Genomic DNA, 27,642 nt, shown 5'->3' with positions numbered 1-27,642 from the left:
TTTTCTAGCAGCATCAGGAGAAAGGTCAAGAGGTGCATTTTTAATGCTCTTCCTCTGGAGATGAGCATTCTGAGCAAGTGGACAAGGAAATAAACAGTAACTACCAACTCCACAAAGGAGGTACTGCACGTCTGTGGAGTGGCCAGTGCCCTATTCTTCCCATATATGTTTATGCATGGAGAAATTGGGGAGTTTATAAGGTTATCGTCCTGCTTTTTTCAAAGTGAAAATGTGCTCCAGTGCCACAGTTTTTGAAGTAGAGACAACAAATTGGAGCTTGATTTTCAGAGGCTCAAGCCTTTCCCAAAAGTTAGCCTTGTCTAAAATGGAATATGGTAGGAAATCAAATATGGAGGGAGCTATAGCCACCAGTGATGAAAAAGAAGTAAGCCAATCCTTTTGTCTTTAATACATAGGGTTTAGCAGTAAATAACTTTAAAAATTCCTTTTCAATCTGAATTCAGTATTTTCCTTCTGTTTTGTGCTCCCAGTTGCATTATTCCAACTCGTTTTAATGGTCTGTTGGTGCAATGAGTCACTCTGAACTATAACAGTGCTTTAGTGCAACCAGTAAAGTTTGTGCTGTGCCTTTCCTCTAAATTAATCATGTACTTCAAGGTCCAAGCACCTTTCAGTAGTAGTAAAATCCATATATTATTCTCATAGAAGCTGATAATAGCAATACAGTGTTACTAAAACGTGTCTGGGAACCGTGATGCCGCTTATTGTGCTTACAAAACACACAGGTCAGTTAGATGCAGATACAATAGAGATTTATTTCTGCACTCCAATCTACTTCATTTTATCTGTTAATTCTAACCTGCCTGAGCAAGAAACATCTTGTATTGATTAGGTGGTTTTGAAGACAATGAATGCTTTTAAAGTACATGACTCAGGAAATGAAGTACTTTCTGCAGTCTTGAATGCTATGTCGAGTGTCTTCTTTACAGGCTGAAGTTCATATGTCTCCTTACGTTCGAGTCCTTTCAAATATTTTCTCTTTTACTTACAACTTCTTTTTCCTGCAGTAGCTACAGTCTCTGAGCTGTGATTTAATGCTGCTTGTACAGCCTTTCACTATGAAGCTGGGACATGGTTTAACCAAGCAATTTTTCCCTCTTACTCAAATAAACCATACATTTTAATAAAGCACAGCTCAAATATACAATACACAAATGTTATTGGCCCAATGAGGTATAACCCAAAGTCTGGCTGTGAACTGCTTTTTTCATAGCCACAGTGTTAAAGAACAACAGCTCACCTAAGAACTGGAAGGGGCTGCAATGTGTGCTTGTACTTGCCTCATGCTGATCCTCTGTTCTCAGCTCCCAGGGGCTCAGTGACTCACTGCAGCTGCAGGAGTCAGTTCTGGAATTTTGGAGTTGCTCCCAGTTCATGGCAACCACACCACCAATGCCTGAGCCACAGGGCTTTCCCTTTACAAAATTTTTCCATCCTTTGATTTGTCTGCACTGGCAGACAAATTTGTCATACAGTGTGCTGCCTGAGGAACTTGAGATAATGACAGTAACTGAGAGAGGTAACTGGCAAAAACTCAGACTGGGTATTGCCAGGGAGCCCAGTAATTGTGGGGAGTCCTTTGCTATTATAAAACGGCAAAGTGGCAAGGCGTGGAGTTTTGTTGTGTGAGTACATCGTCCCTTTTTGTTGGTGTTGTGATGATGTGGCTTTAATGTTGGTGTGGATTTTCTTTTTGAGGTAAAAAGTGCATGATGAACATATATTTTAATGACAATTCAGCTCACAAACACCTGTGACTACCATCCAAAAGGGGATGTTGACTACTGAATTTCATCAGTTTGAAGGGACTTTACATGAGCACGGTATTAACTTACTCCTTGGAAAAACATACAGAACTATATACTCTGACAAAGGAAATGGGAGGCTGGCATTGAAATCTATGAATTTATAGCCATATCAGGATGCAGAGATGGGAATCAGGGTGATGAATTTCCCATTTAGAAGTCTAATCCAAACTCTAAGCTCTCTCAGCACATGAAAAGGTTGTAAATTGAAACTTTGTACAGTTGTCCTTTTCTTTGCTGCTGACTTGGGGTGGTATGGTTTCAAAGGGAGTACTGTGCAGAGAGGTCTGTGTTGACAGGAACACTGTGCTCCACACACTGCTTTGTAAAGGAGTGGCTGCTCAGGGTCTGCACACAGTGATCAAATAGCTGACAGCTGCCTCTGTTTTTCTTTTTTATTCAGGGATCCAGCATGAGAGTTGGACTGTGAATACTGAGCTATTATTGTTGGCTCACAAATGTTGAGCTACTGGTATTGATTTTCTGAAAAGATGTTTGGAGCAGTAATAAAAATAAAAAATAAAGTCAAGAATGATGAGGCTTTACAAACAGCCAATAAAAGAATCCACAAAAAACTTAGTAAACTCTTGGGCTATTCAACCTTGACAATGTCCTTTTCAATCTGAATCCAATCTTCTCCTCATGTTTTGAGCAGCCAACTGCATTTGTTTCTACCCTCACAATGCTCCACTGGCTCAGTGAATCACTTGGAGCTACAGTTTGCACTTCTAAGCTTTCACTCTGTACACAGTCACCCTGGGAAAACAAAGAAAGAAATGGGTAGTGGAGGACCTGGAGTAATGATAAAAGTCCTGTTCATCAGAAGGAATTTCTTCTGAAGTCAATGTGAGTTCACAGCATGGGGTGGCTGTGAAGCTAGACCCCTTATCAGGCTTCATATGGACCTCCCAAGCATACATGCCGTCCTTTTGTAAACTTTGGGATTTACAGAGTTTGATTTACCCATGAGTACATGAAAAAATGCAGTCATTTTTACCATAAACTTTATTACCTTATTAAATTTTTTAAAATACTAACACAAAGCAGTTGATGATCACAGTAGTTTTAAAAAAGCAATTTAATTTTTACTGTGAGATGATATTCCACAACAGTAGCCAAGACTGACATACAATCATTCAATAGCTCTCAAAATAAAAAATTAATTATCCAGAATTAAATGCTCCATATGTAAACTCTCCATAATGGAAGTCCCTGAAGAAAACTGACCCTCAGTGCCTGAACATTTCTGACACAAGGGACTTAAGCCACTACTTTTGTTTAAAACCAGAGTAATTAGTCTCATTTTATTTCATTATAGCAACATAAAATTGGAGTATGCAGCTATAAATTAGGTCAAATATTTCTAAAACTACTGACTAAGATAAAAAATTAAAATAGGCAAGATAATGTTCTTTATGGACAGATGGTAACGGCAACTGACTACATGGAATAATGTCTTATCCTAACAGCAGTTCCATTAAACTTACTGGGGAGTAAGTTACACGATAAAACACAACACAAAGTTTACCAGTATCTGGCTGTGTGTTTGCATAGTGCCCTCTATGATGGAGTCCCTGTCTGGATATTACAAAAATACACATAAGAGGCAGAACAAATTAATGTGCTTTGAAATTTAACAAAAACGTTGAGATAATTGAAACTAAGATCTCTTCGAGCTTCAACAGCTCACTTTGCTTCAGCCAGTGTTGCCTTTGACTGTGATTTCATTTCCTCCCAGGTGAATACAAATCAGCAGTGTAAATCTATTCAAACAATCTCCGAAGAAAGGACTTTTTCGTTGGCATCGATAACTTTATGGTTTTCTTTCTGCGCAATGGTTTCATGGGTTGCTTTTTCAGGGTTTGTTGCTTCTGGGGAGTTTGTAGCCCTTTATGAAGGTCAATGTGCTTGTTGCAGAAGTACTTGACATTTGCTTCTGAGAGATGTAGAAGCATGGTCTCCGAGAGATCCATACACTGTGCGTGGACCCAGTGGCCAGTGCCACCGGAACACAGGATCATTGCAGGCTTGTTGAGTTCTGTCGAATAGAAAGGGACCCAGGTGTTAATGTCAATGTTGCAACTGGCACAGCATGTGATCCAGTAGCCTGTTTCTGATTCATCTTCTTCATCATCTTCATTGTAAGTGTCAGCATCATCAATGCCAAAGCTATTGGCTTCAGCACTAAAACAAAACTCCTCCGAATCTTCAAATGGAGTGGAGTCTCCAGGGTCTTCACTTGACGTCTGACTGCAAATTTGTGTTACCAGTTCTTCTTCCTTGTCCTCTTCTGCTCCTTTGCATCGCAAAATGTAGAAGTAGTTTGCATCTGGGATTATTTGTTTGTTGGCCCCTGGAATGCCCAGCAAGACAGACCCTTTACCCATATCACAGCCAAACCACATTCTGCAGTGTTTAATATCTGGTGTCCACTCTGGGCTCACACTGTCAACAATTTCTATCTTATTATCTTCTAGAACTATAGTGTTACACACCAACCGTTTCTGGTTGTCAGAGTGGTAGCCACCGACAAGGACAAATTCAGTATCACTGATCTGGGTCACTATAGCACTTGACACTGATATTCCCCCTGGCAGGATGGTGCAGGTTACAGCTGGGCTGCCCAGGGGCAGATCAATTTTTAGCTTGTACAAGTTGGGGGACCTGGTGTTATTTTGAAGTGAATGGCCTCCCAAGATGTAGATTGTATCATCTCTGGCAATTGAAACGTGGAAAGAAAGCCCATCTTGAAGCTCTGGAAGTATGTACGATGTACAGCATCCAAATTCAAAATCAATGAGAAACACAGATGGCAAACAGTCAACTACGCTGTTCCATTTTTCAGTGGTTCTTTGGGCAAGAGGAGTATACGATCGCCCTCCAAACAGAACACACATGCTTTTTCCCCGGCTATGAACTACATTAACTGTATGCCCATATCTGGCTTCAGGGACATCTCCACCCAGGTCTTTCTCAATGCATTGGAACGTCATTTTCTTGCTAGTTTTGCTTACCAGACTCATAAAGTAAATCTTATCAGAAAGGTCGTTGTTAGGTGTTTTACCACCATGGATGATATACTGGAACTCATCATTGCTTGCATCGCTTCTGAGCGTACAAAGAGCAGGGTAGCGCAGAGGGGGAAGGTAACACGAGTCTTTAGAGAAGAAGGCAGGTTTCATTTTGAGCTCATTCTGCTTTATATCGAGGACGAAAACACCCGTGGGGCAGGATCTCTTTGGCCATCCTTTCTGACCAAAAAACAAAACATGCCCATCAAAATTCAGGAGAGAGAAGCCCGGCTGAAGCAGGGATGAGTTACTGACGGTGGATACCATCTGCAGCGACATTTTGTCTGTTGACTGGGCCATACCGTGGCTGAGAAAATAAAAAAACAAAACAACCATATCAAACACGCATTAGACCCCATCTCAACTATTTAACAGTACTTGAATAAATCGTATGGAAGTTGCGCTTCAGTTCGCACTTTGAGACCCCAAAAGAGTCGCTTTTCTGTGACTCAGGAGATGAATCAAGCACGAGGTGTGCACCAGTTCGGCGGTGTTTTAGGGATTTTGTGCCCACAGCGGGCGGCTGACACATGCAGCCCGCACACGGCGGAGCGGCGTCCCGGGCGGGCGGGCTGCTCCCATGGGAACGCGGCCCGAGGGCTGCTGGGGCTGGTAGTTCCGCTGGGCTACCCGGCCCGGCCCGGCCCGGCCGCCGCTTGCTCGTCCCGGCACCGTCCCGGCTCGTCCGGCCAGGGGAATCGGCACCGGCGGGCTCAGAGAGCTTTCGGCGGTGAGTGGGGCCGCGGGGCCGGGGCCGCTCTGCCGGCGGCGGGGTTCGGCCGCGGGGCGCCGGGGCGGAGGGAGCAGCGCCGGTGATGCCGCAAGCCGGAGCTTGCTGCCCTCTTGCCGGCGATGCCCGGCTGGAGTCTCCCGGATGCCGCAGGCCCGCGGCCCCGGGCTCGCTTGGGCGCGGGGAGGACGGGGCTCCCGGCCTGATCGTGCCCCAGGGCCCCGCAGTCAGCGGGCTGGAGGATGGGCGTGCGCGGAAACTCGGCACTGCACGCTTTGTTTGCTAGGAAAACGACAGGATTTGTTGATTGCATATAAAAGCAGGCGGTGCCCCCTGTCTCCGCAGCCATGCAGGGCTGACTGGAGCGGCTGAGGCTGCAATGCCAGGGTGAATCCCACCCTCTGGGGGGCTTGCGAGTGTTCAGTGTGCTCGAATCCTTTTTATTTCATCCCTCTTCTGTGCTCATGCTTCCATGAGGAGGTTTCAAAGGGTATCTTTTACTTCTATAAACCTGCTTGTTGGAAGACCGAAAAGAGTTTATGTAATCAGCCTGGATATTAACAGTGAAAGAGCTTTGGAGAGCACACACACCAGGGAGGGACATAACTGGCTGATTCACTGGCACTGCCCTTTGGTGACAGCAGACTTGTGCTCTAAATAAATGTCCAAGTTCTCTCTCCCAGCCTTTGCCAAATCCCCAGAATTTAAAGGTGTAAAGTAAACAGTAGAAAAAAGACCCCCAAAACTAAATCCCTCTGCATTTTAAAATGTAATTCCTTGTTTTGAAATCTTTAGGATTCGTATTTTCCTTGTTCCTGCTTTTCATTTTGCTGTAACAACAAGACACATGGGGTTTCTTTTTTAAGGAAGGATTGGTATCTTTCTAGCTATGTGACATCAAAACCTGGGGGAATCTGAACATCGTGTACAGGAAGAGTCGCTGTAAAAACATGGGAACTGATGACACTGACTACATTAATTGCCATGTTGTATCGTATTGCTGCAGTGCCTGCCCGCAGACTGGTATGCAAACTTCTGTGCTAGAATAGGAATCTGCCATAGAATGTTTTCCAAAGGTGAGATGTTTTCAGGCCAGAGGACACAGACAGAATAGGCATAGCCATAACTGAGTCTGTTTGAAAAACAATCCGTGGAATGGTTGTCTTATGTTGTGTAATCATCCAGAGATCATGGTTGAGTTCTGTTCACTGTGTAGTCTAATGCCTCTGCCCTGAAGGTGATAGTTTTTCCTACATTTAGAATCCTTTTCAGAAGTACCGCACTGTAGGTGAAGTTTGGTTATAAGTTAATTGAATTAGTGAACCCTTTTCTGAGCATGTCAGAATACACAGCAGGTTTTGTCCTTATTATGCATGAAGAAAGACTTACGAAGTTATTTACCTTCAGGTGATATGCTAAACAGGAATCTGCTGCTTCTTTTTGCAAGCATTCAAAAATGGCATCATCAGAGTAGCTTGCACTTTGGGTTTACTGAATTAGATGTCATTTGTCTCCCTTTCCATATTGTCTGGTTACTCAGCTTCTTTGGTTTTACAGGATCTTTAGAAAAGTAAAATGTCTTCCATACTGAAGATGCCGTAAGAAAATTAGTTCTGTATGAGAAAATTAGTGTTCTTTATTTTGTAGCATTACTGCTCTACATTTGACTGCTGGTTTATATTTGAAGTCTAATGAGAGTATTAAAAGTGGCAAACAATTTAATTGACATATTGATGCACATCTTGTATTTTTATGTATACCTAAAGAATCTCCAAATATGACAATTATTGGTGTCCACAATGTCACAAACTATTTCCCAAATATTGAGCAGTGCTCAGTTCTGAAGAATTTACTATCTGAAGAGTCTGCAGATACAGAGTGGAGAAAAGATCTTGAAAATTATTTGATTGATAGACACACAGAATGTACTGGTTAAGCACACTTAAACACGCTTCTTCATAATCTCATAACATTGCTTGAACTTTACATGACCAAGCAGTTCAGTAAGTAATGGAGGGAATATTTATCTGAGACATCTTGACAGACGTAGGTCTTTAGGCACTGGCTGATACTGCTTTGGCTTTGCATGTATTGTCATGCTAATTATAGTCTGTTAATACAGTGTTGTTGCTCTTTGGCTATGCTGACCTCCACCTCTAACCTTCCAATACCACTGATTCTGTTGGGCCATGGCTCATCTAACCCTGAACAGCTTCAGGGAATGCAAAAGATAAAGATCTAACCTTGTAAGCAAAGAGTTGAAAATGCTTTTTTGTGGCTTTATGCTCAAAACTGTCATTGTGGGGTTGGATTAACATTACAGCTAGTGCAGAGGGAAACAGAAAAATGCCTTTGTTGTGGTGCAACACAAGATACGGGGGAAGAGACATATAAGGAATAAAGACAAATAAAAAGAGAAGGGGGGATTTACATAAACAATTACCAGTTACGATGACTTGAGTTGTATTTCATAATATTTGGTGTTTTTATAAAAGGTTAAGCTGTAAGGATTATACAAATAAATGAGAATCTCAGCATTACATTTGTAAGCCCCGTATTTGGGAAGCAGTAGAGACCTGAGCTAGAAGCTAAGCTAACAAAAAGAAGAAAAACTAATATTCTTCCCAAGTTTATTTTAAAATCAAACGGTATTTTGAGTAAGTTTTTTTCAGGTAAGAGTTGTTTATATGGCAAGAAGAGATTATAAGAAATTCAGCTTTTGATAGATACATTGGGAGGTACATTTATAGAAGGATCAAATGAAGAGAGGAGGTGTTTTTTAAAAACACCAGCTAATGTAATTGAAATGTGCTTGCTATGGCAATAGATATTAAAATATATATATTTTAACATATATATGTTAAAATATAGATAACTGTATTTTAACATAGTTAAAATTTTGGGTGGTGTATCATTTGAGAAACCGTATTAAGTGTTCACAGAGAAGTACAGGATGAACATCTAGAAACAAGGGGTAGCACTCAGTTGCCTAAACAACAAGTGACATTTCATACACCTGTGGATATTCTTCCCTGTTTTCTAGCTTTTCTTATGGAAGCAAGTCTCCCGTTGGTTTTGTGTCCTAGGTCCCAGTAAGTCTAGGGTTTATAAAAAGTCACTAGATGACAATGTTTAGGCACTGACTCACTGCCAAACTGTGTTCATTACTTATTGTCCACTTTGACCCTATGCAGAAATGGTTTGTTCACCTATGTGCTTTGCCTGTTACCCAATTAGGCAACAAAAGCATTATAATCAGGATAACAATGACTAATCAGTGCTGCTGTTTAGTGTGACATCTCATATTTTTTCAACATTGAAAGTATTATTTGTAATAATTTCACAGTAATTTGAATGCTACAAAATAATGAATGATGAATGAGTTGATCTTATGAACTGTAGCAAACATGAACGTTTTTTCATTTATACAAAAATATGATATTTGAACAGTACTGGCCATTGAGAGAATGGATTGCATGATTACATGGAGTCCTAGTTGGTAAACACCCGTTGCTGACCATTAAATTAATTAGTTTGCAGTTATTTTGGCATGAGCACAGATATCTATGATAGAATTAAATTGATTTTACAGTATTGTATTTTTTTCTCTGACAGATCTGTTTTTTAATTTCCAAAACAGAAAAGAATCTCCCTGAAAAGCAAGTGCTGATTCCAAATCCTCCACAATCAAAATCATATCTAGACACACAGAGAGGCTTGAAGTCCTCCATAAAGAAGCTTAAGGAAGGAAATTTTTTGCATTGTATTTCTCAAAACATTTTCTAAATGTATCAACCAAGTTTGCTTTGGGCAAAACAGCAATTTAGACGTACCTGGCTGATAGCGGTTTTTTGTGTCCTCCGTAATCTTTCTGTGTAATTGGGATTCAAATGTGAGCAATGTGAGAAATCTTCTGTGACAGCACAGGGGGCTCGTGGCATGGAGAGACAGCCTGATGGAGGGGAATCTATCTGCTTAATTTGCAGATGTGCTCCTGAGAACTCGATCTGCTGTGGCTAACGGGCTGTGACTGGTTTTCCTTTCCTCTCTTGTCTTCAGATGGCACTACAAGAAACCCACCAGCCTCCAGAAGCTTTAACTCTTTGCAGTAGAGCAAGCTCAGAGTGACAGCAGATGCCTCTTAGACTGTAAATATCTGCAGCATATGCTTCTTTATGGTTTAATTTTTTTACACTGTTAAACCTATCCACCTTTTAATTGTCTCCAGAATTTTTCAGTGCTATTTTAAAATGAAATTTAAAATAAATTTTAACTTAAAAAATTATTTCAATAGGTAGTAAGAGTAAACAACCCTTGCGGATTGGTGTACTATTTTCCCTAGGAATGCTGTTGCTAGTGAGCAATGACATTGAAACAGAGCAAAGGAAATGACAAATGCATGCACTGAGTGAGCGCTGACTAAAAGTCCAGCTTGAAGTCCATTGAAGTAATTAGAAGTGTCTTTTTATTTCTACTCCAGTGGCCTTCTGATCAGACCTTAAAAGGCTAATAAAACTTCGCACCCTTCTGTGGCATTTTCCATCAGTTTTGCAGTGCTTTTCTCCGACAAGAAATAATGAGACTCTGGGAAGTCTACTGGGAACATATCCTTTCAACAGCTAGCAGTGCTGGGGCACAGAGGATAAGCCACTTGCATAACACAGCACAACAAATAAACAGCAAAACCTGGAAAACAATTCACTCTTCATAGCTCCCTGCTTTTGTTTTCCTGGCCCTACTTCACCCACTCCTGAGTTACAACATCTGCTGCACAGTATTTTAGAAATATCTCAACTCCCATTTGAAACTGCTGTGAGAATAGAAATAGAAGGAACTTGAAATGGAATTTGATTAGTACAGCAAAGCAAATATACCAAATGTTTGTGAAAATTGTCTTGAGACTTTGAATAACTGTAAATGCAGATAGGATGTGGTGATGTTTTTCATCTGAAATATAGCAGTTCTAAGGCACTGTGCCCTGTAGCATCCATATGGGCCTTTTACTTCGCTACTGAAACAAAGATAAAAGGAGACTGTAGTGCAGAGTTGAATGCTGAAGAACTTCCCCCAGATTTAAGGGCATTCAGATCACATTTATTTGTATTTTCAGTAGGGCCTAGATAATACTTGACAGCTTCTCATCTAAGTGTTTGCAATATTCTGACCTTTGTTCAGGTCTGTGGTCAAAGATCTACTGGCAAAAAAGATACAAATATTTAAGTGAAAAATCCAGTCCCCCAGTTGTGTCACTTTAATATTGTACATTGACCAGTTCACATGCCTTATCTTCAGAAATTCTTTTTCCAATTACTGTGGTTGAGAAGATGGAGAAATTAAAGGTTGTCGGCAACATTTTTGGATGAGGACGTGGTCTGTCCAAGCTGCTCTGTAACTGTCAATGACAAAGTGCTTTGGAGAAGCTGCAGCAAATATCTTCAGAATAATGTGTCTACATGGGAGGGAAATCATGTTCAAAATTATCCAGGTCAGAGCAGGAAGATCTTGGATTCTCATCCTGAATTTAACTGGCAGAGAACCCATGTGAAAAAGAATAAATAGACTTTTCCTTCACAATTTTTATTTTAGTAACATTGACATAGGCGGTATGTTTTCAGCAGATAGCTCACTGTTACAGAAATGCTTTATTTCACTTGATTTTCTTCTTCTTCTACAATTAATTTCTTAAAATAATAGCATGTTTGCATCTTCTTCCTCCCAAATCATTCCAAATTCCATTGAGATATTTCCAGGCTTTTCAGCATATTTTCTGCCAGTAAAACACAGTCATCTCTGAGCTGAAATGTAGCTGGCTTCCTGTGGGTTGCAGTAATGCACTCCAGCTCAGCAGGGTGAGGGAAGGCTGCCTTACTCATTTGTGTGGAGTTTGCCAGCCAGAATGCAAATATGCTGGATATTTAGCCAGCACCCACAGGCTGAAACCAGTAAAAAAGGGCACAGGGAGTCCAGCATCCTACAGTCTTCAATTTTCTGTCTCATCTAAAACTGACAGTAAACAGTATTTAACATGTGAAGGAGAGGGCTTTATTTGGAGGTCTTATCTGAAATATCTGATTGAATCCAGCTGTGCTTTGACTGTTAGATCCTGGACAATTGCATTCCAGGGGGCAGTGGCTACTGCAGCTTGGACAAAATGTTACCCTTGCCATAGGCCTCTAGGTGGTCTTTAAAGGGAGCAGTACTCTTGAAGCCATTGGAAATTAATTTAAAAAAATTTCTGCTCAGGTATGGGACTGGCATAATAGCACTGAAATCCACCAGGATCAATATACTTGCTTGCAATTAAAGCTCTTGGATATATCCTTTAAAAGTGCATATGAGCTGGGCATGAGAGGCACATGTTTTTGTCCATCTAAAGGTCAGCTCTCAGGCTCAGTAATGCACTCAGGCAAGCAGATGCAGCTCCCATCCACACAAATTGCTGATGCATTAAGTGTGTGCCCTTAAGGCTTCCCTGCTGAAGGCAATGGCAAACATCCAGTTGATTTTAACAGGATTAGCTGTCGTAGATCACATTGAATTGCAAGATGTTGGATGGAACCTCATCTGAAAGTTTTTATCCTTTGTAACTTTTATTTTGTTCCTCCAGCTGGGTTGACCTGCACCTGCTTGTGGCCAGAACGTGATGCCTTTGGGTTCGCTGCTGGAGCTCTGCCTCCCCACAGGTGGTGGTAGCAGGGAGGAAGAGGGAGAAAAGTAGGGCAGGACAGCAGAGCAGGGAGGGCTTTCTTCTGCAACTGTAGATTTGCAGATGTCTAGACAAGAAGGAGGCAGTTTTCTGCCTTCGGGGAAAAGGGTAACCTTCCTCTGCTGTCAGACTCAAAATGTTTTATGTCTTTCTCGAGCAGGCATTCCCAGAATCACTTCTTTCCCTTGGCCTGCTTTTAAAGCGCCATCCTGGGATGTTTGTTAAGGCAGCAACCATGGCCCATAGCTAACAACAAGCATTTTTTAAGGACAGGCGTGAGTTCCATCCTCTTTGCACCATGGGGGCTGATGATCTGCTCTGCAGGCTCCAGCTCAGCGTGGTGGGTGCAGGAGTGCCCTGCTGACATCTGCTTTTGCAGTGTGGAGGAGGCACAGCTTTCTGGGCCATTTGTGAGGGGTGTTTCTGATGAGGCTGAGCTTTCATGGTTGCATAAGCAACAATAACAGGCTGCCAGAAGGGCAATCCTGCATCCTTCCCTGCTCCCACTGCATGTTCCTACTGTTCCCTTGTACAGGCACTCGCCATCGTATGGCTGTAAGGCAGATCAGAAAACGTGTCTTTAAAACAGAATCTATGCATTTGCTCTGCTTACTTTTGGATTTTGTATTGGTAGTTTATTTTATCTGCCCAAGAGGTGGACTGGAATGGTAAACCAGGAGGTGAAGAAGAAATGAAGGTGGTGGTGGCTTTTTTGGGAGCAGCCAGAACCCAGATAGACTTAAATTGATTCTGAGTGCACTTGTCTGATAAAACCTCTTTTTTTTTGCAAAGGTGCTACCTCATTCTTCCTTGCTGTTACAATATGGTTAAAGGTGTAGTTACTGTGATAGCTCTATAGGGAAAAGAGATCAAGCATTGTATGGTAGTAACAGAGCATAAGATTTAAAAATAATGTATTTATGTTCATTCTGATTTTTTCAGAGATAGATTATAAAATGTTGATAATAGTTGTGCCTAGTGGATATTTTCCATGAACCTAACGATGAACTATAAAAAAACATTCATTACTCTTTTTTAAATTTTTAATAACCTTTTTTTAACTGAGAATGACTTCTAAGAGAGCAAATTCATAGTGTGAAAACCTGACTCGAACGTATGCCAGAAATGCTAGTGAAGTATTTTTCCCCAGAAAAAATAAATTTCATAAGATTTTATTGAGTTTGTAGAGAAGATTAGCTTATTGCTCTTTCCATTTAAAAATTCATAATCTTGATTTTTCTTTCATTGCCTCTATTATATTTTAAAGAAACATAAAGCACTCCAAAATGCAGCTTAAACCAGGAAGTCTATATTCCACCACATTTTGTGTTTAATAGAACTAATCATTGTATAATTGAAATTGTGCTAATACTCACTTGACCTGCCTCTGTGATTCAATGCAGAGATTTCTGATTTGTCTTAAACTGCTTGGAAGAAGACTGCATTTTGAGAAATAAAATTGGTTTTGCACAATCTGCTGATGATCAGCAAGGCTTTATGAATGATTGCCTCAAGAAACCTCATTAAAGTCATTTGGATGGATGAGCAGGAGTGAAATGCAAAAGGAAGAAAGCATAGTTGCTGCTTGAATGCATCACTTACTTATACTTGACTCTAAAACTATCCAAAGCTGGCACAAGGAAAGGATCAGATACCCTTGCTTTACTTTGCTTGAGACCTCCAAGGTGGTTGGATTCCTTTTGGGCAAAAAGAAGATAAGTTTTTTGTTTTAGTAGTAGCTATTATTTGGCAGAACAATGTAGTAGTTTCATTCCTAGACATGTCATTGTATCCACTTCATAAATTGTGGAGGATTCCAATGCATTATTGTGTGTACTTTTTTGTTTTTTCAGGACAGTTTAAAGAAGTCATTGTCTTGAGGCTATGAATTGGGTGATTGTTGAAGTCTTTTACCTATGTAGAATCTACTGGTTAGCTCCTTAGCAAAGGTGAGAGTCTTCTAGTCAGCCTGGTTTCAGCTGTTCACCTCACAAAACTTCTCTGCAACTGAGACAGGATGGTGATCATATAAGAGAGACTCTGTAATAAAGCAGGTGGGAAGCAGCAGAAAACAAAGTGGAATAAAAAAGAAAAATACCAAAACTTTGATGGGTTGAGATACGTTTTTGAACAGCCCTCTTGTACTATCCATCCCAACTACATATTCAGTTACCATCCTCTGCACTTGCTTTCATTTAGGGCCATGCTACAGCACCCTGCAATTCTTCAAAATAATTGGAAAGGGGGGACAGGTAGTTCTAGCTGCCAGTCTCTCCTCTCTGTTGTTTGAGAGAATGCTTGTTTTTCTGACAGAACCTAGGCTTTTATTAGGACCTAGCTGCTTTTTCCTCTCCATGAGGAGATGATTCTGTAGACCTCAATAACAGCTGTGCGAGGAAAAATCGGAAGTGAAGTTTCCCAAATTCTGTAGGAAGTAGAAGCTGTACAGCAGAGTAAGAACTGAGACACAATTTTGGTACTACCTGGTCTGGGTGCTTAGTCTCAGGCTGATGATATGGTGGCTGTAGAGCATGGAAAGCTGTGATGCAGCTGGTTAAGGCTATGACTCTTCCCCCAAATTGCATATTAATTTTCTAGTTTCCTAGAGCATTTTAGAATGAAGTAATCTAAGATTTACTTCCAGCCCTCCACTAATCTGTTTTTAAATCATTTAAATTCGTGGTGACTCATTTTTTTAATCTGTTATTGGGAATAATGTTTGTTTGCTCTTTCTTTTGGGAATATTGTTAAGTTTATTTTGTTAGTGTTTGTAAGGGACTTGGAGATTCTAGACACCAGACTCCAAAGAAAAACAAAAAGTTGTTATTAATATTTTCTTGATATTTTTTTTTCTTTCACAGTAGCCTTACAAATCACAGCACTATTTCAAGTAATGATTTTAATAGCTTAACCACAATGATGAATAGAAGGCACTGCGTACCTCTCAAAGCACTGTAATATACATAAACAACTCTGAGAGTCTGGTGAGTTATATTCTGGTTGGTCACTCCACAGAGAGAATAATAATGGTTGGATTTCTGTGAAACATTAGAGAACTTAAACTCTAGGTTATGTGGGTGTGCATGTTTTTTGATATCTCCAGGACATTAGTCTTCCTTGGAAGTGGCAATCCAACAAAATTAGAGTTTTATGTTAGAAGTCACACTTTATTTTCTTTCTGGTCTCCGAACAATTCTTTTTCGATCTTATTTAACTTCAGAATTGGGTTGGCAGCCTTTCGTTAGAGCAGTTGATTTGATGTTTTGCTGAAGAATTAAGCTTTCATTCCCAAAATCCACTTCTTAGTGCTGTGGTAAATCAAGAGAGGAAACAGAGGAACACATGCAAATCAAGCACTTATTGTATAATGCCTTCTTGCATCTTGATCAGGTTTATGTGTGCAAACTGATTCTATCAGTTCGGACCTGTGTGAATAAAAAATAACTAATATGGTAACTGTTTAGCATCATGCATCTGTTAACATGCATTTACACAGCTTTTATAGGGAAAGGGCAAGGTTGACTTCAGCAGACTTCACCAAAGGCTGTTTCAGGACCACTACTTCCCTTCCAGTAGAGTCTGGTTAAGTGATGAAGGTGGGCTGGAAAGCTGTTGCTGTGTGATTGGAGAGTGGAGCTTTTATCCTTAAGCCCTCAGCATTTATTCCCTTCTCAAGAGGGGTCCTGACATTCCTGTGTGGCTGTCCAACTCCACCATGCTCTCCCCGTCCTGTGTGCTGCCTCAGTTCTCACACACACACACACACACACACACACACAGACACAAAAGTGTCACTGTGATTTAACATGTGGTCCAAAATCTGGGTTAGTGGCTTTGATGGTACAGTGAGCACCTGGAGATGATGGATTCAGTCCAAGTTTTGAATGTACAAGTGTGTCCTGGTTGTTAAATACAACATGCTGATGAGTGGTGTTGCTGTTCCTGTAAAGAAGGCAGGCGTTGAAAGACTGAACAACTTAAGGGAATGAACATCAGGAGAAGCTGGCACTTCTGTGGCCCATACTACTCAAGGTCATAAATTTCAAGCATAAATGATCACAATTTCTCCCTTTGTACTTAACATTTCTGTGGCCACACGAATTTTGGGAGAAATGTGGAGTAAAGTTCCACTGACAAGATCAGAACTTCACAAGGAGAGAAGAAAAATTTTACTTTCTAGTGCACATCTGTGTGAACCAGGGACTCTTCTGTTGATTTATTTTCTGCCTGCAGATACATATATATAGCTTTTTTCTTTTTGTTGCAGAAGCAGCCTACTAAGGCAGATATACCTGTTCGACTCCTCAGGTGTGGATGATCATGGGAGAGCAACTGTTAAAGAACAGCATCCTTGATCAGTTTATTAATAGCCATGAGCAGTCATATGAAGAGTTTCTAAATACATTCACTTGTCTTTTGACAGGTATGTAACTTCCCAAATCTCCCATTAGATAACATAGGCAGAAGGGAAGGTAAAAAGAGAATCAGTAGTATTTAGTGTCTTTCTGCTGCTTACCCGCTTTGTGACTTTAGGCAAATCCTTGTGATGCTTTTGTTTCTCCACTCAGCAGTGGGAACCCTAAGGACAACTTCCTACAGATTGGTTCCCACGCTGCTAGGTCTCTGCAGGTGGTTAGCCATTTATGCTTGTTTTAGGGAGGTGGGGGAACATGCACTGTTGGGAAGGATAGCTGTTTCCCAAGTACAGCTTGCATTGCTTTGCTTGAGCAGTTTCCATAAAAGAAGAGCCTAAGGAAAGTACTTAATAGTGTGAGATGGCCTGGGATTAGGGGTGTGCAATTTGGATACTTTACAGGTTTACTAACACTAGCCTGCTGTCCTGTGCCTGTGTGTGTGTCTTCTACAATGTGATTGCCTTCTATGATGAAACAGCTACCTGGAGGGATGTGGATATTGTCTGAATCGATTTCAGCAAGGCTTTCAACACTGTCTATCACAACATCTTCATGGGCAAACTCAGGAAGTGTGAGCTGGATAAGTGGACAGTGAGGTGGATTGACAGCTGGCTGAGTGGCAGATCCCAGAGTGTTGTGATCAGCAGCACAGGGTCTGGTTGGAGCCCAGAACCAATGGGCAGAGACTGATGTTGATGAACAGAAATTACACCTGAACATGAGGGAGAATTTTACTGTGCAGATGACCGAGCACTGGAACAGATTGCCCAGAGATGGTGTGGAGTCTCCCTCACTGGTGATATTCAAGACCTCTCTGGATACAGTCCTGTGCAATGTGCTCTGCAATGACCCTGCTTGAGCAGGGAGTTTGGACCAGGTGACCCACTGTGGTCCCTTCCAACCTGACCCATCCTGTGCCAAGCTAACAGGTAGCTTGGATGGAGGTACAGCAGGACATCAGATTAAATGATTAGGCTGAAAAGAGCTTATGCTCTGCAGATGAAATAAAAAGTGTAGTTTAACCTTGATCTGAGCACTGCTGAATTACAGAATTCCAATTCTGTAGCTCAGGTTCACTTTTTTAAGCCACATTAAGTCAGGTGCCATAAAAATAACTGCAAGCTATGTATTACTCACAATTCTCTTTAGCACTGCTTTACACTAAAAGTGATGTTCATATATTATTGCAGAAGCACTGTATTTTTAAACTACAGAATGTGGCATGCTCCATTGATTGGCACTCAGAAGTATGTCCTGTCCTTGTCCTTCGGTCAGAACTAAGTGTCAGTCACAAGCATTGAGCAGAAAACCAGTGAGGGAGTTGAAGTTGCCACAGAAACAATCTTGTGGCAACTTTCTGTCTCCTCCCTATAAAATGTAGAAGACAAAGGAGGCACTGGGGGATGAGATAAGAAGATTGAAAATCTGGTTCTGGTCTTCTTATGTATGATTGATACACTGGGGATAGCTCCTATTGTAGAAGCATGCTACCTATCATGATGCCACTTGGAAAAAGCCTCAGCGTGTATTTCAGTCACTTTCACTGTCACTGTAGCATTTGCCACTAATATCATATAAAAGGTAGAGCTTTACCTGAATCAAATGCTTAGAAATGCAGATTCCTATGGTGGTATGAACTGAACAGCTCAACTTGTTTCCTTCCGACTTTAATTTTCCTTTAAAAGTACCCAAGGTGCTGGTTTGCATTATAAACTAATTACCTCCAAAAATTCTACTTAAAGCCCAAGACATATATTGTCATTGGATAGATTTCTGTCTGTCATAACACTTGAAACAGAAAACACACAAAACTATTTGGATCTCATTGATTTCACAGAGTAAGGTATTTATAGAAGGTGATTTGCACATGCAGGTGTGTAGTTGGCATTGCAAGGATATTTTCACCTAAAGTTTCTATGTTATTCTTGAAAGCATCTCATAAGAATCTGATGCCCTAATGACTTTTTAATTTTTCTTCGTATGTTAAATTCACACACAGTAAAGCTGTAAAGTAGAAGCTTGAGTAGAAGGACCCAAGCATCCTTGACTGTTCTTGCCTAGCTAAAAAGAGCCCTTTGAGGCTGTAAGTAGCCTGGAGTGATGCCCCGTGAACACATTAGGATCTTCTGCTGAGAGTATAGTTTCACTCTTATGAATATTGGGAAGCAGTGTTAATGAATTTTTGCATTCCTGACTTCAGTTTGATTTTTAAAGAATTGCTAATATCCGAATCAAGAAAATCACATTTTTAGAATGTTGTCTTTTTATTGTATCTGAATGTGTGATACTAACTTTGAATACTTTTGTTCTTCCTTGTGCTATTTGAAAAGACATTCTCTTAATTCAAGTACGATCTAGAGTCCAAATAAGTCCTTCTAAATCCTGTGTAATTGATTTCATGATGTGTGTTCAGCTTAACTAGCACAGAGATAAGTTATAACTTAGTCGGACCATAAAATTACATCTTTGATGTGGGATTTTAATGTTTCGGATTTTAGTACTTCTAAAAATCGCAATGGTTCTGTTTTTTAAAATGTTCTTGGTGCAGTGAGAAAATGAGAGTTCATAGACTAATTGACAAGTAAATCCTGTAGTAAGACTTTTACTTCATGTCTACAGATCTGATGGTAAATGGATAAACATACATAAATACATTTTTAAAACTCTGACCTGAGCATTTAAAACATACTGCTCCAACAGAACATGACTTGTATATCTTAAATAAATAATATTTTAAAATTATGGGAGTACTTCCTCCATAAGTGGAAAATTTTTAAAACTATTTTATTGATTCTCTAATGGATAGATATTTGAGGGCTAGTTTAAGATTCTAGATAAGTCTCTTATTTTTCCTATGTAGAGCATCCAAAGTGTATTTTTTGTCATAAGGATAATATTAACAAGATGAATATATACAGGTGAAAGGGCTGGTGAACTCATGGAAATGTAATTTAGCAATTAGAGCGCGAGTACAGAAAGGTGAAATTTTTCATGCTCGCTGTAAAGCTTTGCAGTTGAAGAAGCCTCAGAAGAGCTGAATTTCCAAAGGAGTGGATGATGCTAATTTCTGTAGATGTGGTCAATGAGTGGTATGTTCAGAACTACACACTTCCTAGGGAAAACTTTGGACAAAATCTTGTGGAAATGCATCCAACCCCACTTTTGAAAAAATTGCCACAGAGGACAAGAGTCTCTTTCAAATCCTAGGTAGAGTGTTTGAAATCTGGTGCAGAGATCTGTGATGCTCAAAATTAGAAGACAGCATCTGCTCATTTTTTTTAACTCAGAGGAAGAATGGGAAATTCACTGGAGCATAGAATGTCTCATTTGACCTTGTTCAAAAAATACAGAAAAAAAACCCCAAAAGGTCCAAGCTTCGAATTTTTCATCTAGATTTTAAATTACTCCTCTCCCACTTCTAAAAATGTGGGATTCTGGATCATTCAGCTGCGTAGGAAAATGCTGCCATGAATAAAATTCTTATCCAAATCCAAGTTAAGATTTGTATTTTTTTCATGGATCTGGGCATTTGACTACTAGAATTAGATGAATTCCATTCCTGCTGTTAATTTGGCTCTATTTTGTACATATCCCACTGCCTGGCAGTGCTTTGAAGTCCAGGGACCTTGATTAGACATTAGACCCATTGAAGCAAACCACACCTTGGATTGAAACTTCACAGCCTCAGTGTTGTTGTTTTGATGTTTCTGTGCTGAACAAACTGTCAAGTGGAGGAAGTTTGGAAGTGACTGATCACTTCTGTGCTTACAGGTGGCATGCAAGAGGCATATTCTGTGTTATGATCAGATTAACTTAATTCCCCAGTGAAAGCTGCGCAGTGTATTCAGTTCACAGTCCGTTTGGCTGTAGCTGTCTGCTTCCTTTTTTCATTAACCACATTTAGGAAAAACAACTTCAAAGTTCCCATGTAAGTGTCAGTGGAGGCACTTTACAAATGTGAGTCTTCACAGCAGAAAGCATAGCAGAGAACTATATAAGAAGTGACAATAAATGCACTTTTATTTTAAAAATGGACCAGTAGGACAATGCTAACCCCATGAGAAATTTCAGCCTATGAGATTTGCCAATAAAAGCAACTAGACAGTTCAATAAAACTAATTAAATTAATCTGTCATCCCCAGGGAACTTAAACAGGGCATGAAATAGGGAAACAGCATCAATTCAGAGCTTTTTATTGATGTGTTGTGCTGGATCATTTGATAGAATTGGTTGGGAGACAAAATTTGCAATTTTCTATTGATCATAAATTCAGTAGCTACTTCTATGTAGCCTTTATTCAATACGGTATAAAATCAAATATCATACAGAGCCCCTAAATGTAGGAAAAAATCCCAGACATAGAGATGCAAACATAATAGATTATTTTTGAAATAATAGTAACTGATCTGTTTTATGGTTATTTGTTGTCCTGGTATTTGCTCTGCAAGATACTTCATCTCCATTGTATAGACAGAAAAAAATAGGCCAGAAGAAGGGACATGACTTGTGTGCATTTGCCCAGTAGCTCACTGGAAGCACCAGATAAGTGCAGAGGCACTCAGACTCCTGGAAACTTGGACAGCTCTTGAACAATAGTGCTTCACTGATAGCAATTTTTTGTTCTTTTCTGTGATGCCTTTATTACCAAACAATTTCTAAATATTATTTCAGATAAAAAAATGTATTTTCATTCTCTTGCATAACTTAGATTTTCTGGAACACAGGGAAATATTTAGTAATTTTGCTGTTGATACTTTGACACAGGTTCTGTCCTATAGTGGCATATTGGCAGGGATTGAAATCTGGGTACTATAAAAAGCGGTAACATGGAGTGAATTCTTGCTGTACCCTCATCACCTTGTCTAAAAAGACATCAAAGTGCACTAAATGTGGCTGTTGCCTTAGTTTCATGTATTGCAGTGAGGTGAGGAAGCTCTCTTTCCACATGTGGGAATGACAGAAAGCAAATAATGTCTGAGACCAGAGCTGTGTGTAAGTGGCTCAACAGGACAATCAGAAACAGAATTCAAGTGACCTTCCTTCCAGTTTAGTGCTGAACTATTTGTAGAATTGGGTGCTTTTCGTTGTTCAGTATACAATTAAATAGAAAGGCCTAATTTCAAGAAAGTAGATATTTGCCTTAAAAAAAAAAAAAGACAGGCATTTTAAGGATGCCTTAATGTGATTATAATGTCCAAATTCAAGCATTTTCTAGACTTTTGGGCTTTGTGACATTTTATTTTGTTCCCACCTGCTGTCATCTTTTTATATTACTTGTTAAGACAGAAATGCTTTGTATGGAGATGTCAGATGCTTTTAATTATATACAATTTGCTTGTTTCTTACAGCACTTATCTACTTGCCTATTTGTGCTGAATTCTTCTTCGATGCAAGTACACAGAAACTTTTCATAATTGATTCTGCCCTGATATATTAGTATATGACATGTTCTTTTAAAGTGCTCCCAACATATCTATTTAATGTAATTCCCTTGTGCTGAGGAGAACTTTAAGCCCATTTATTTTCTTTGACTTTAAAAAAAAAATCAAGTATTTAAAAAATAAACTCAACTGCATTCTGTCTTTCTTAGCTAAGATTCAAAGTAGGGCTCAGTATAACCCAAACTCAGAAAGAAGTCTGAAGTTCTTGTACATCTATTGAAAGAAACAGCATTTTGCTTGTACAGGCTACATTTGCCTTGTTATTTAACTGACAGCATTAGTATTCAAATGGAGAAGGTATCCAGCAACAACACTGCTGAGCTGTGAAAGAATCATATGTATTTTTAAATGATCAGATGGGGTGAATGGCGAATAAACAGGAAATATTGCTGCTTTTTTAACGCTGAGATTATCAAAAGCACAACAGAGACGTAGATATTGATACAGGTAAATTACATAAAACCAGAACAAATAGGTTCCATTAAGTAAAACTGAGAGATACTGATACAGTAAAAAAAACAGTTAAACTTTTGAAAATTAAGAGCTCAGTTAGTTTTAGAGAAGTATTGCTATACATTAAGCTAGAGCAGCTGTGTGAGAGGGGCTAAAATATACTTGAGAATAGCAGTCATTCTGAAGAAGCACATTAAAAAAAGTCCTTTTCTGACTTATTTTTAAACATACCACAGTAAGTGTCCAAAAATGGCAGTCAAAAATAACAACTGAGAATTAAGAGTTTACCCTTTTAGATTAGAAATAGTCCTGATGAAATGATTTGTCCCAGTCCATGGGATATGTATTTATCCTAGCAGAGGACATGATGCAGTGGAATTTCTTTTAAGAAATTGGTATAACTGATTAAAAAAAACAAAACAAAAAAACAAGTCCATATTACTGATTATAGTAAAACTTGACCTTTTGTGAAAGGGAAAAAAAAAGCTAAACAATACTTTGTGCTGATTACTTGTCCTTTAAACAGGATAAGATCAAAGACATTAGGGGTAAAGGCTGCACCACCTGAATTTTTATGTTACAAATATTAATTTGCATACTGAGGCAGGTATTTTAGGCAAGTTATTTTCTCTGCTGTAGAGGAGTTCTTCTTGCTCAGTGCTACTCTGAGATCACTGCCATCTAAATTAGTGCAGATTTTGATGGAGTAGGATTGAAATGGGACTTAGAGGAATTCAGATAGTTGCGGGATAGACAGTTCAGATGCTGAGTGTGGGCAGATGTGATACAGTATCTAGAAAACATCCACTGCTTTTTTGGGTGACATCAGGAGGCTAAGCCCTTAGATTCTTAAATATAACTACATGATAAAGTTGAAGTGCCTGAATTACACCTGAATTGCTCTTAATTTTGGACAGGCATATAGGAATTTATAACTGAAGTCCTCCAGGAATATACCACATGGGATAATTGGACTTTTTCTGTTGAAAAGTTGGGCAAACTGCATTGATTTACAGTGATTTATACATATGAATACGTGGAAACAGAAAGGTATCCGGTGAACATAAACCAGAATGGCTTTTTTTAGGCCATTTTAAATAACTTTAAAACGCTATGTTTTATTTCCAGCAGGGCAACATACAAGCAGAGGGAGGCTGCAAATTTGGGTTGGATTACTGCAGAAAATGTGGGAGCTGCTTTGACTGAGTTACCAAAAATTAATAGAAGGCCTCTGAACAAACTGGATTTTCAGCCTTGAGACTTGTTTTCCTCTGACTGCTTGTCATTTAGGGTAAATTGAGGGTAAACTCAGCGCTGTACAGTGATTTACATAATTGGAAGTAGGTAAATACAGGTAGTTCTAGAGTATGTTACCATCTTATGAATATGTCAAAGTGGTATTTTATGGAAACATTTCAGTGGCAGGTGTTTTTCTTGTTTTAAAATGTTGGCTGCTGATGTGTTTGAAGAAGGGAGAAAGTGAATGAACATGACATTTGTACTTGTGACCTCTGTTCCAGACAGTTGTTATGGTACTGTGAGTAAAATTGTTTTTTTTGTTCAGGAGTCCTGCAGAAAGTCACTGTAATATTTGAGTTCTAGATTTTCCATCAAAGCACAACTTGGAAGAGATTTAAGGGATTCGCAGGCCTTCTGCTGGTCCTCAGTCCAGGTTTTGAGGACAAAAAAGTAAATTGGAACTTAAAGTAGTAGCTTTGCTTTTTTTTGCTATGTTTTTTTCATGTTGGTGTTGTTTTATCTTAAAAGAGGCCTGTTTCTAATTCTCAACCAGTTTTTGTTTTTGAAATAAATTAATACAATTGAAGAAAGGTGGGAAGTACCTGATAGTTTGAATTGTTTTGTCCAGTGTATTATCCCAGGTCAGGTTTTCTATGATATTATATTGATTACTGTGTCTGGTCTGGCTTTGAAAGGTTTCAAACCATGAGAATTTTATCATTCTTCTGGGGCTACTATGTCATCTAAGAGATTTCACTGACAGTAAGTTTTTCCTGATAATACTGGTAGCTCTCTTCTCTAGTTTTGTGATAAGTGACTCCATTATTCTTTGAAATATGTGGGTGATCACTAGGCATTCTCAAAAAATTCCCTTCCAAATTGGAAGACAAAGAGAATTTTAGGCAATATAGAGGATAGATAGCAGGAGAGAAAAAAATTTATCAAGTTGGATATACTTTCTGATTGAAACATGTTTCTGAAGTCTGCACCATACTCTTAGTGACACACAATTATGATGGATACTACTCTTGAGAGACTCAGATGTACTTTTCTAGAGTCCTAAGTTGGCTTGTTATTTCATTTTTAAGATTACTGACAGTGAAATGACTAAGAAGTGAGACAAAATCTGTCTGCAGAATAAATATGTGAATCTTTCCATCATTTCAGCTTTCTTCCTCTGCTACATTTTGTTGTGTTTGTATCCCTTATTTTTGATTTTTATCACATATTGTGAAGGCCAGTGTTTTGCAACAGGATCTTGGCAGGTTGAGAGCTGTGACTGTGAATAATGAGTCAATTACCACGTAGTCAGGGGAAGGGCAGAGTGATCCTCTTGCTGGCTTGAATGTGATTTTTCCTTCTTCCCCTTCTCTTTCAAAAGTAAGGAGAGAAATTGTTGAAATTCAAAACTCTGTCAAAAAATACAGCTGATATACTTGTCTGCCGATTGTAGTTTCTTTAACTTTAAAACAACTTATGGATGTTGTTTTTAATAATATTTTTAAAGTTCATTACAGTTATTGCTTCAAGGGAGCCAGTTGTGTGGTGCACGAATTAGGAGACTATAGGTGTCTGTAGTTACTTTGGACACCTGAAGTTGGCTTTTACTGGTCCTGAGGGACTGTGCTCAAGTTTATTGTTGAGGCATATTGTTTAAATCACCTGCCTCCCCTTTAATTTATTTGGCATGTCCTCATAATGCTCATGGTTGCATTGTTGATATTCTGTCCATAGAATTGCATTTAACAACTGCTTTGAGTTGCTTAGACATTTTTCTTTGGAATTTTTCTTCACATGTAGTCATGAATCTAATATCACATTGCAGTGGTGAAGGTTTCATCAAATGTAATGTTTAATATTCTCTAACCCAGTAACTCTGCAATGGTCTTAACCAGAAAAAGGTTTCTGTCAAAGATTGATAACTGATCTCTTAGGAAAAGGGATAGTGCTTCTAAGCTGTAGTCTGGGGTTGGTAAATGGCACATAAATACTCTGAATGCACTTGATTTCTTACTAGCTCATTTAATCTATCTAGCTTTTTTGGCTATGACAATAGCTCAGGTGTCCAGAAAATATACAACCTAATAGAGCAAGTTTGTCAGCTCATATGTACTGCCTAATTATAGCTGCCCAACTATGTGTCATAGGTCTTTTGATGCTAAAAGTGATATTATTTTCTTTGGAGAATTCAGAACCTCTATTTTTGAGAAGGATGATTTGATTTATATCCCAGAAGAATGACCACAGTGGTATGCAAGATAAGCATGGGCTAGTGCAGGAATATCATGTTAATTCAGAGTCTGTTGGCTGCATGAATTATGCTTCTGGTCATTCCAGTGATAATTTCTTTTGTGTCTCTCTTGGTCTGGCTAAGAAAGCTGTATGGCTTCCAGAATCGTTTTATCACTTCTCATACGTAAATGCTTCTGATGTGCACAGGGAGGATACTGGGTCAGTCCTCAGGCCCTGTTGTACTCTGTAGGTCTGCAGATGTTTGGCTGCATTATTTGCCAATACACATTTACCCCAAAATACTTCAATATTCTTTTGTGGCTTGTCAGTCTTTAAGATAAAACTTGCAAGTTCTTAGTATAAAACAGGAAGCCCGTTCTGTTTTACAGCAAAAAAAAGATTGCAGTTTTTTGAGCTAGCCATATAGTTCTTCATATAAAGTAGGGTGACAAAATTATCTTCAAATAGTGGGTGACCATTTTACCAGTCAAGAATTTACAAGAGGGTTTCATGTCTAATACTGCTTCATTTCCATGGCTTAAAAAGAGAGTGTGTTGGAGAAAGTGATGGCTCATATGTACTGCTGTATCCAAATACTGGTTTAGGAAAGCACTTGTTAAAAAAGCAGGTAGAAGCAAGACATTACAGAGACCTGGGATTTAGGAATTATTCAGAGGATCCATCTGTTGTCTGAGCATTAAAACCTGTTTGCTATATTGCTCTGGTGTGGTGCAGTTTGCTTTCTATGAACCCTGACTCTTGAAAGTGTAGACTTCAGGTTATGCCCAGCCTGCCAGCCCTTTATGTGTGTCATAGTAACTGCAGCACAGAGCTGTCCCAGGGGGTTAATAATTCTTTGCTGTGTGGCTCAAAGTAGTAACCCCAAAGGCATCATTGAAACTCTCCACAAGAATTACTTCAATGCTTATGATACATAATTATGCTTTAGGAATGCAATGTGGTGTTTCTTATTGTTGCAAAGTACATTTTTCAAACTAAACCCAAAGTTTAATTAAATGAGACTTTATTTTTCATTAAGAACATGTGGTGTGAAGTTCATTTTAATTGATTGTCGTATAGGTGCTCCATATTTGATAATGGAACTATTAAAATAAAAAGTACTGCATGTTTATTTTGGCCTTGATTACTGTATTTCTTGCTAGGTTGAAGAAAGAAACCCCAACTATTCAGCGTGGGTTTGGACATCCATACTTCCATGCACATACTTGTCTGTAATCAGCTTCTAGATCCAGTCTGTACTATTCAGACTTGAACTGATGATCATCTAGCTGTGTCCTAATTCTGCTGGCTCCTTTGTGCCCCACGGACCTGGCTGGTAGGATAGTCAGAACCACCTACAATTGTCCTAACCTTGCTCTGCTGTCTAAGGAGTTGTTAAAGGTCTGAAAAAGGTCAAAAGTTATCACTGAAAGACTCAGTTCTATTTCTGAATACTTCCCTCTTTCCAGTGAGTTCTCAGTTAGCCACTATGAATGTACAAAATAAGCCCAAGAGAGGTCATTCTGATA

The 27,642-nt window shown here is 39.3% G+C and overlaps 2 protein-coding genes across 8 annotated transcripts in view; one reads left to right on the top strand and one right to left on the bottom strand.

The window, feature by feature from the left end:
- Positions 1 to 2,754: 2,754 nt before the first annotated feature.
- Positions 2,755 to 5,462, bottom strand: RAG2 (recombination activating 2). Its single transcript, XM_085062643.1, has 2 exons — positions 5,314 to 5,462; positions 2,755 to 5,204 (listed from the first exon to the last, which is right to left on the bottom strand). Exons 1-2 carry the CDS (start codon positions 5,427 to 5,429, stop codon positions 3,590 to 3,592), a joined length of 1,731 nt encoding a protein of 576 aa, XP_084918769.1. The 5' UTR covers positions 5,430 to 5,462; the 3' UTR covers positions 2,755 to 3,589.
- A 37-nt stretch (positions 5,463 to 5,499) lies between these two features.
- The window catches only part of IFTAP (intraflagellar transport associated protein), a 40,068-nt gene continuing 17,925 nt past the window's right edge, over positions 5,500 to 27,642 (top strand). For 3 of the 7 annotated variants that reach the window (XM_085062649.1, XM_085062644.1, XM_085062650.1), the window contains exons 1-2: positions 5,512 to 5,627; positions 16,601 to 16,756. In XM_085062649.1, the coding sequence (XP_084918775.1) occupies positions 16,648 to 16,756 (109 nt within the window). In that variant the 5' untranslated portion in view covers positions 5,512 to 5,627; positions 16,601 to 16,647. Of the gene's footprint in view, positions 5,628 to 6,514; positions 6,704 to 9,686; positions 9,776 to 14,186; positions 14,283 to 16,600; positions 16,757 to 27,642 lie in introns of all 7 variants that reach the window. The other 4 variants (XM_085062646.1, XM_085062645.1, XM_085062647.1 and 1 more) reach the window with 4 other exon arrangements.

This window comes from Lichenostomus cassidix, chromosome 5 (genome assembly GCF_008360975.1).
Source record: "Lichenostomus cassidix isolate B80296 chromosome 5, HeHo_3.0, whole genome shotgun sequence".
Lineage (NCBI taxonomy): Eukaryota > Metazoa > Chordata > Aves > Passeriformes > Meliphagidae > Lichenostomus > Lichenostomus cassidix.
This window is presented reverse-complemented; position numbering and strand designations above follow the sequence as displayed.

Excerpts from the sequence above, each read along its gene's own strand:
- RAG2 (XM_085062643.1), bottom strand. The coding sequence starts at position 5,429 with ATGTGTCAGCCGCCCGCTGTGGGCACAAAATCCCTAAAACACCGCCGA. Across the intron at positions 5,205-5,313 it reads GACTCTTTTGGGGTCTCAAA|CCACGGTATGGCCCAGTCAA; the intron begins GTGCGAACTGAA and ends TTATTTTCTCAG.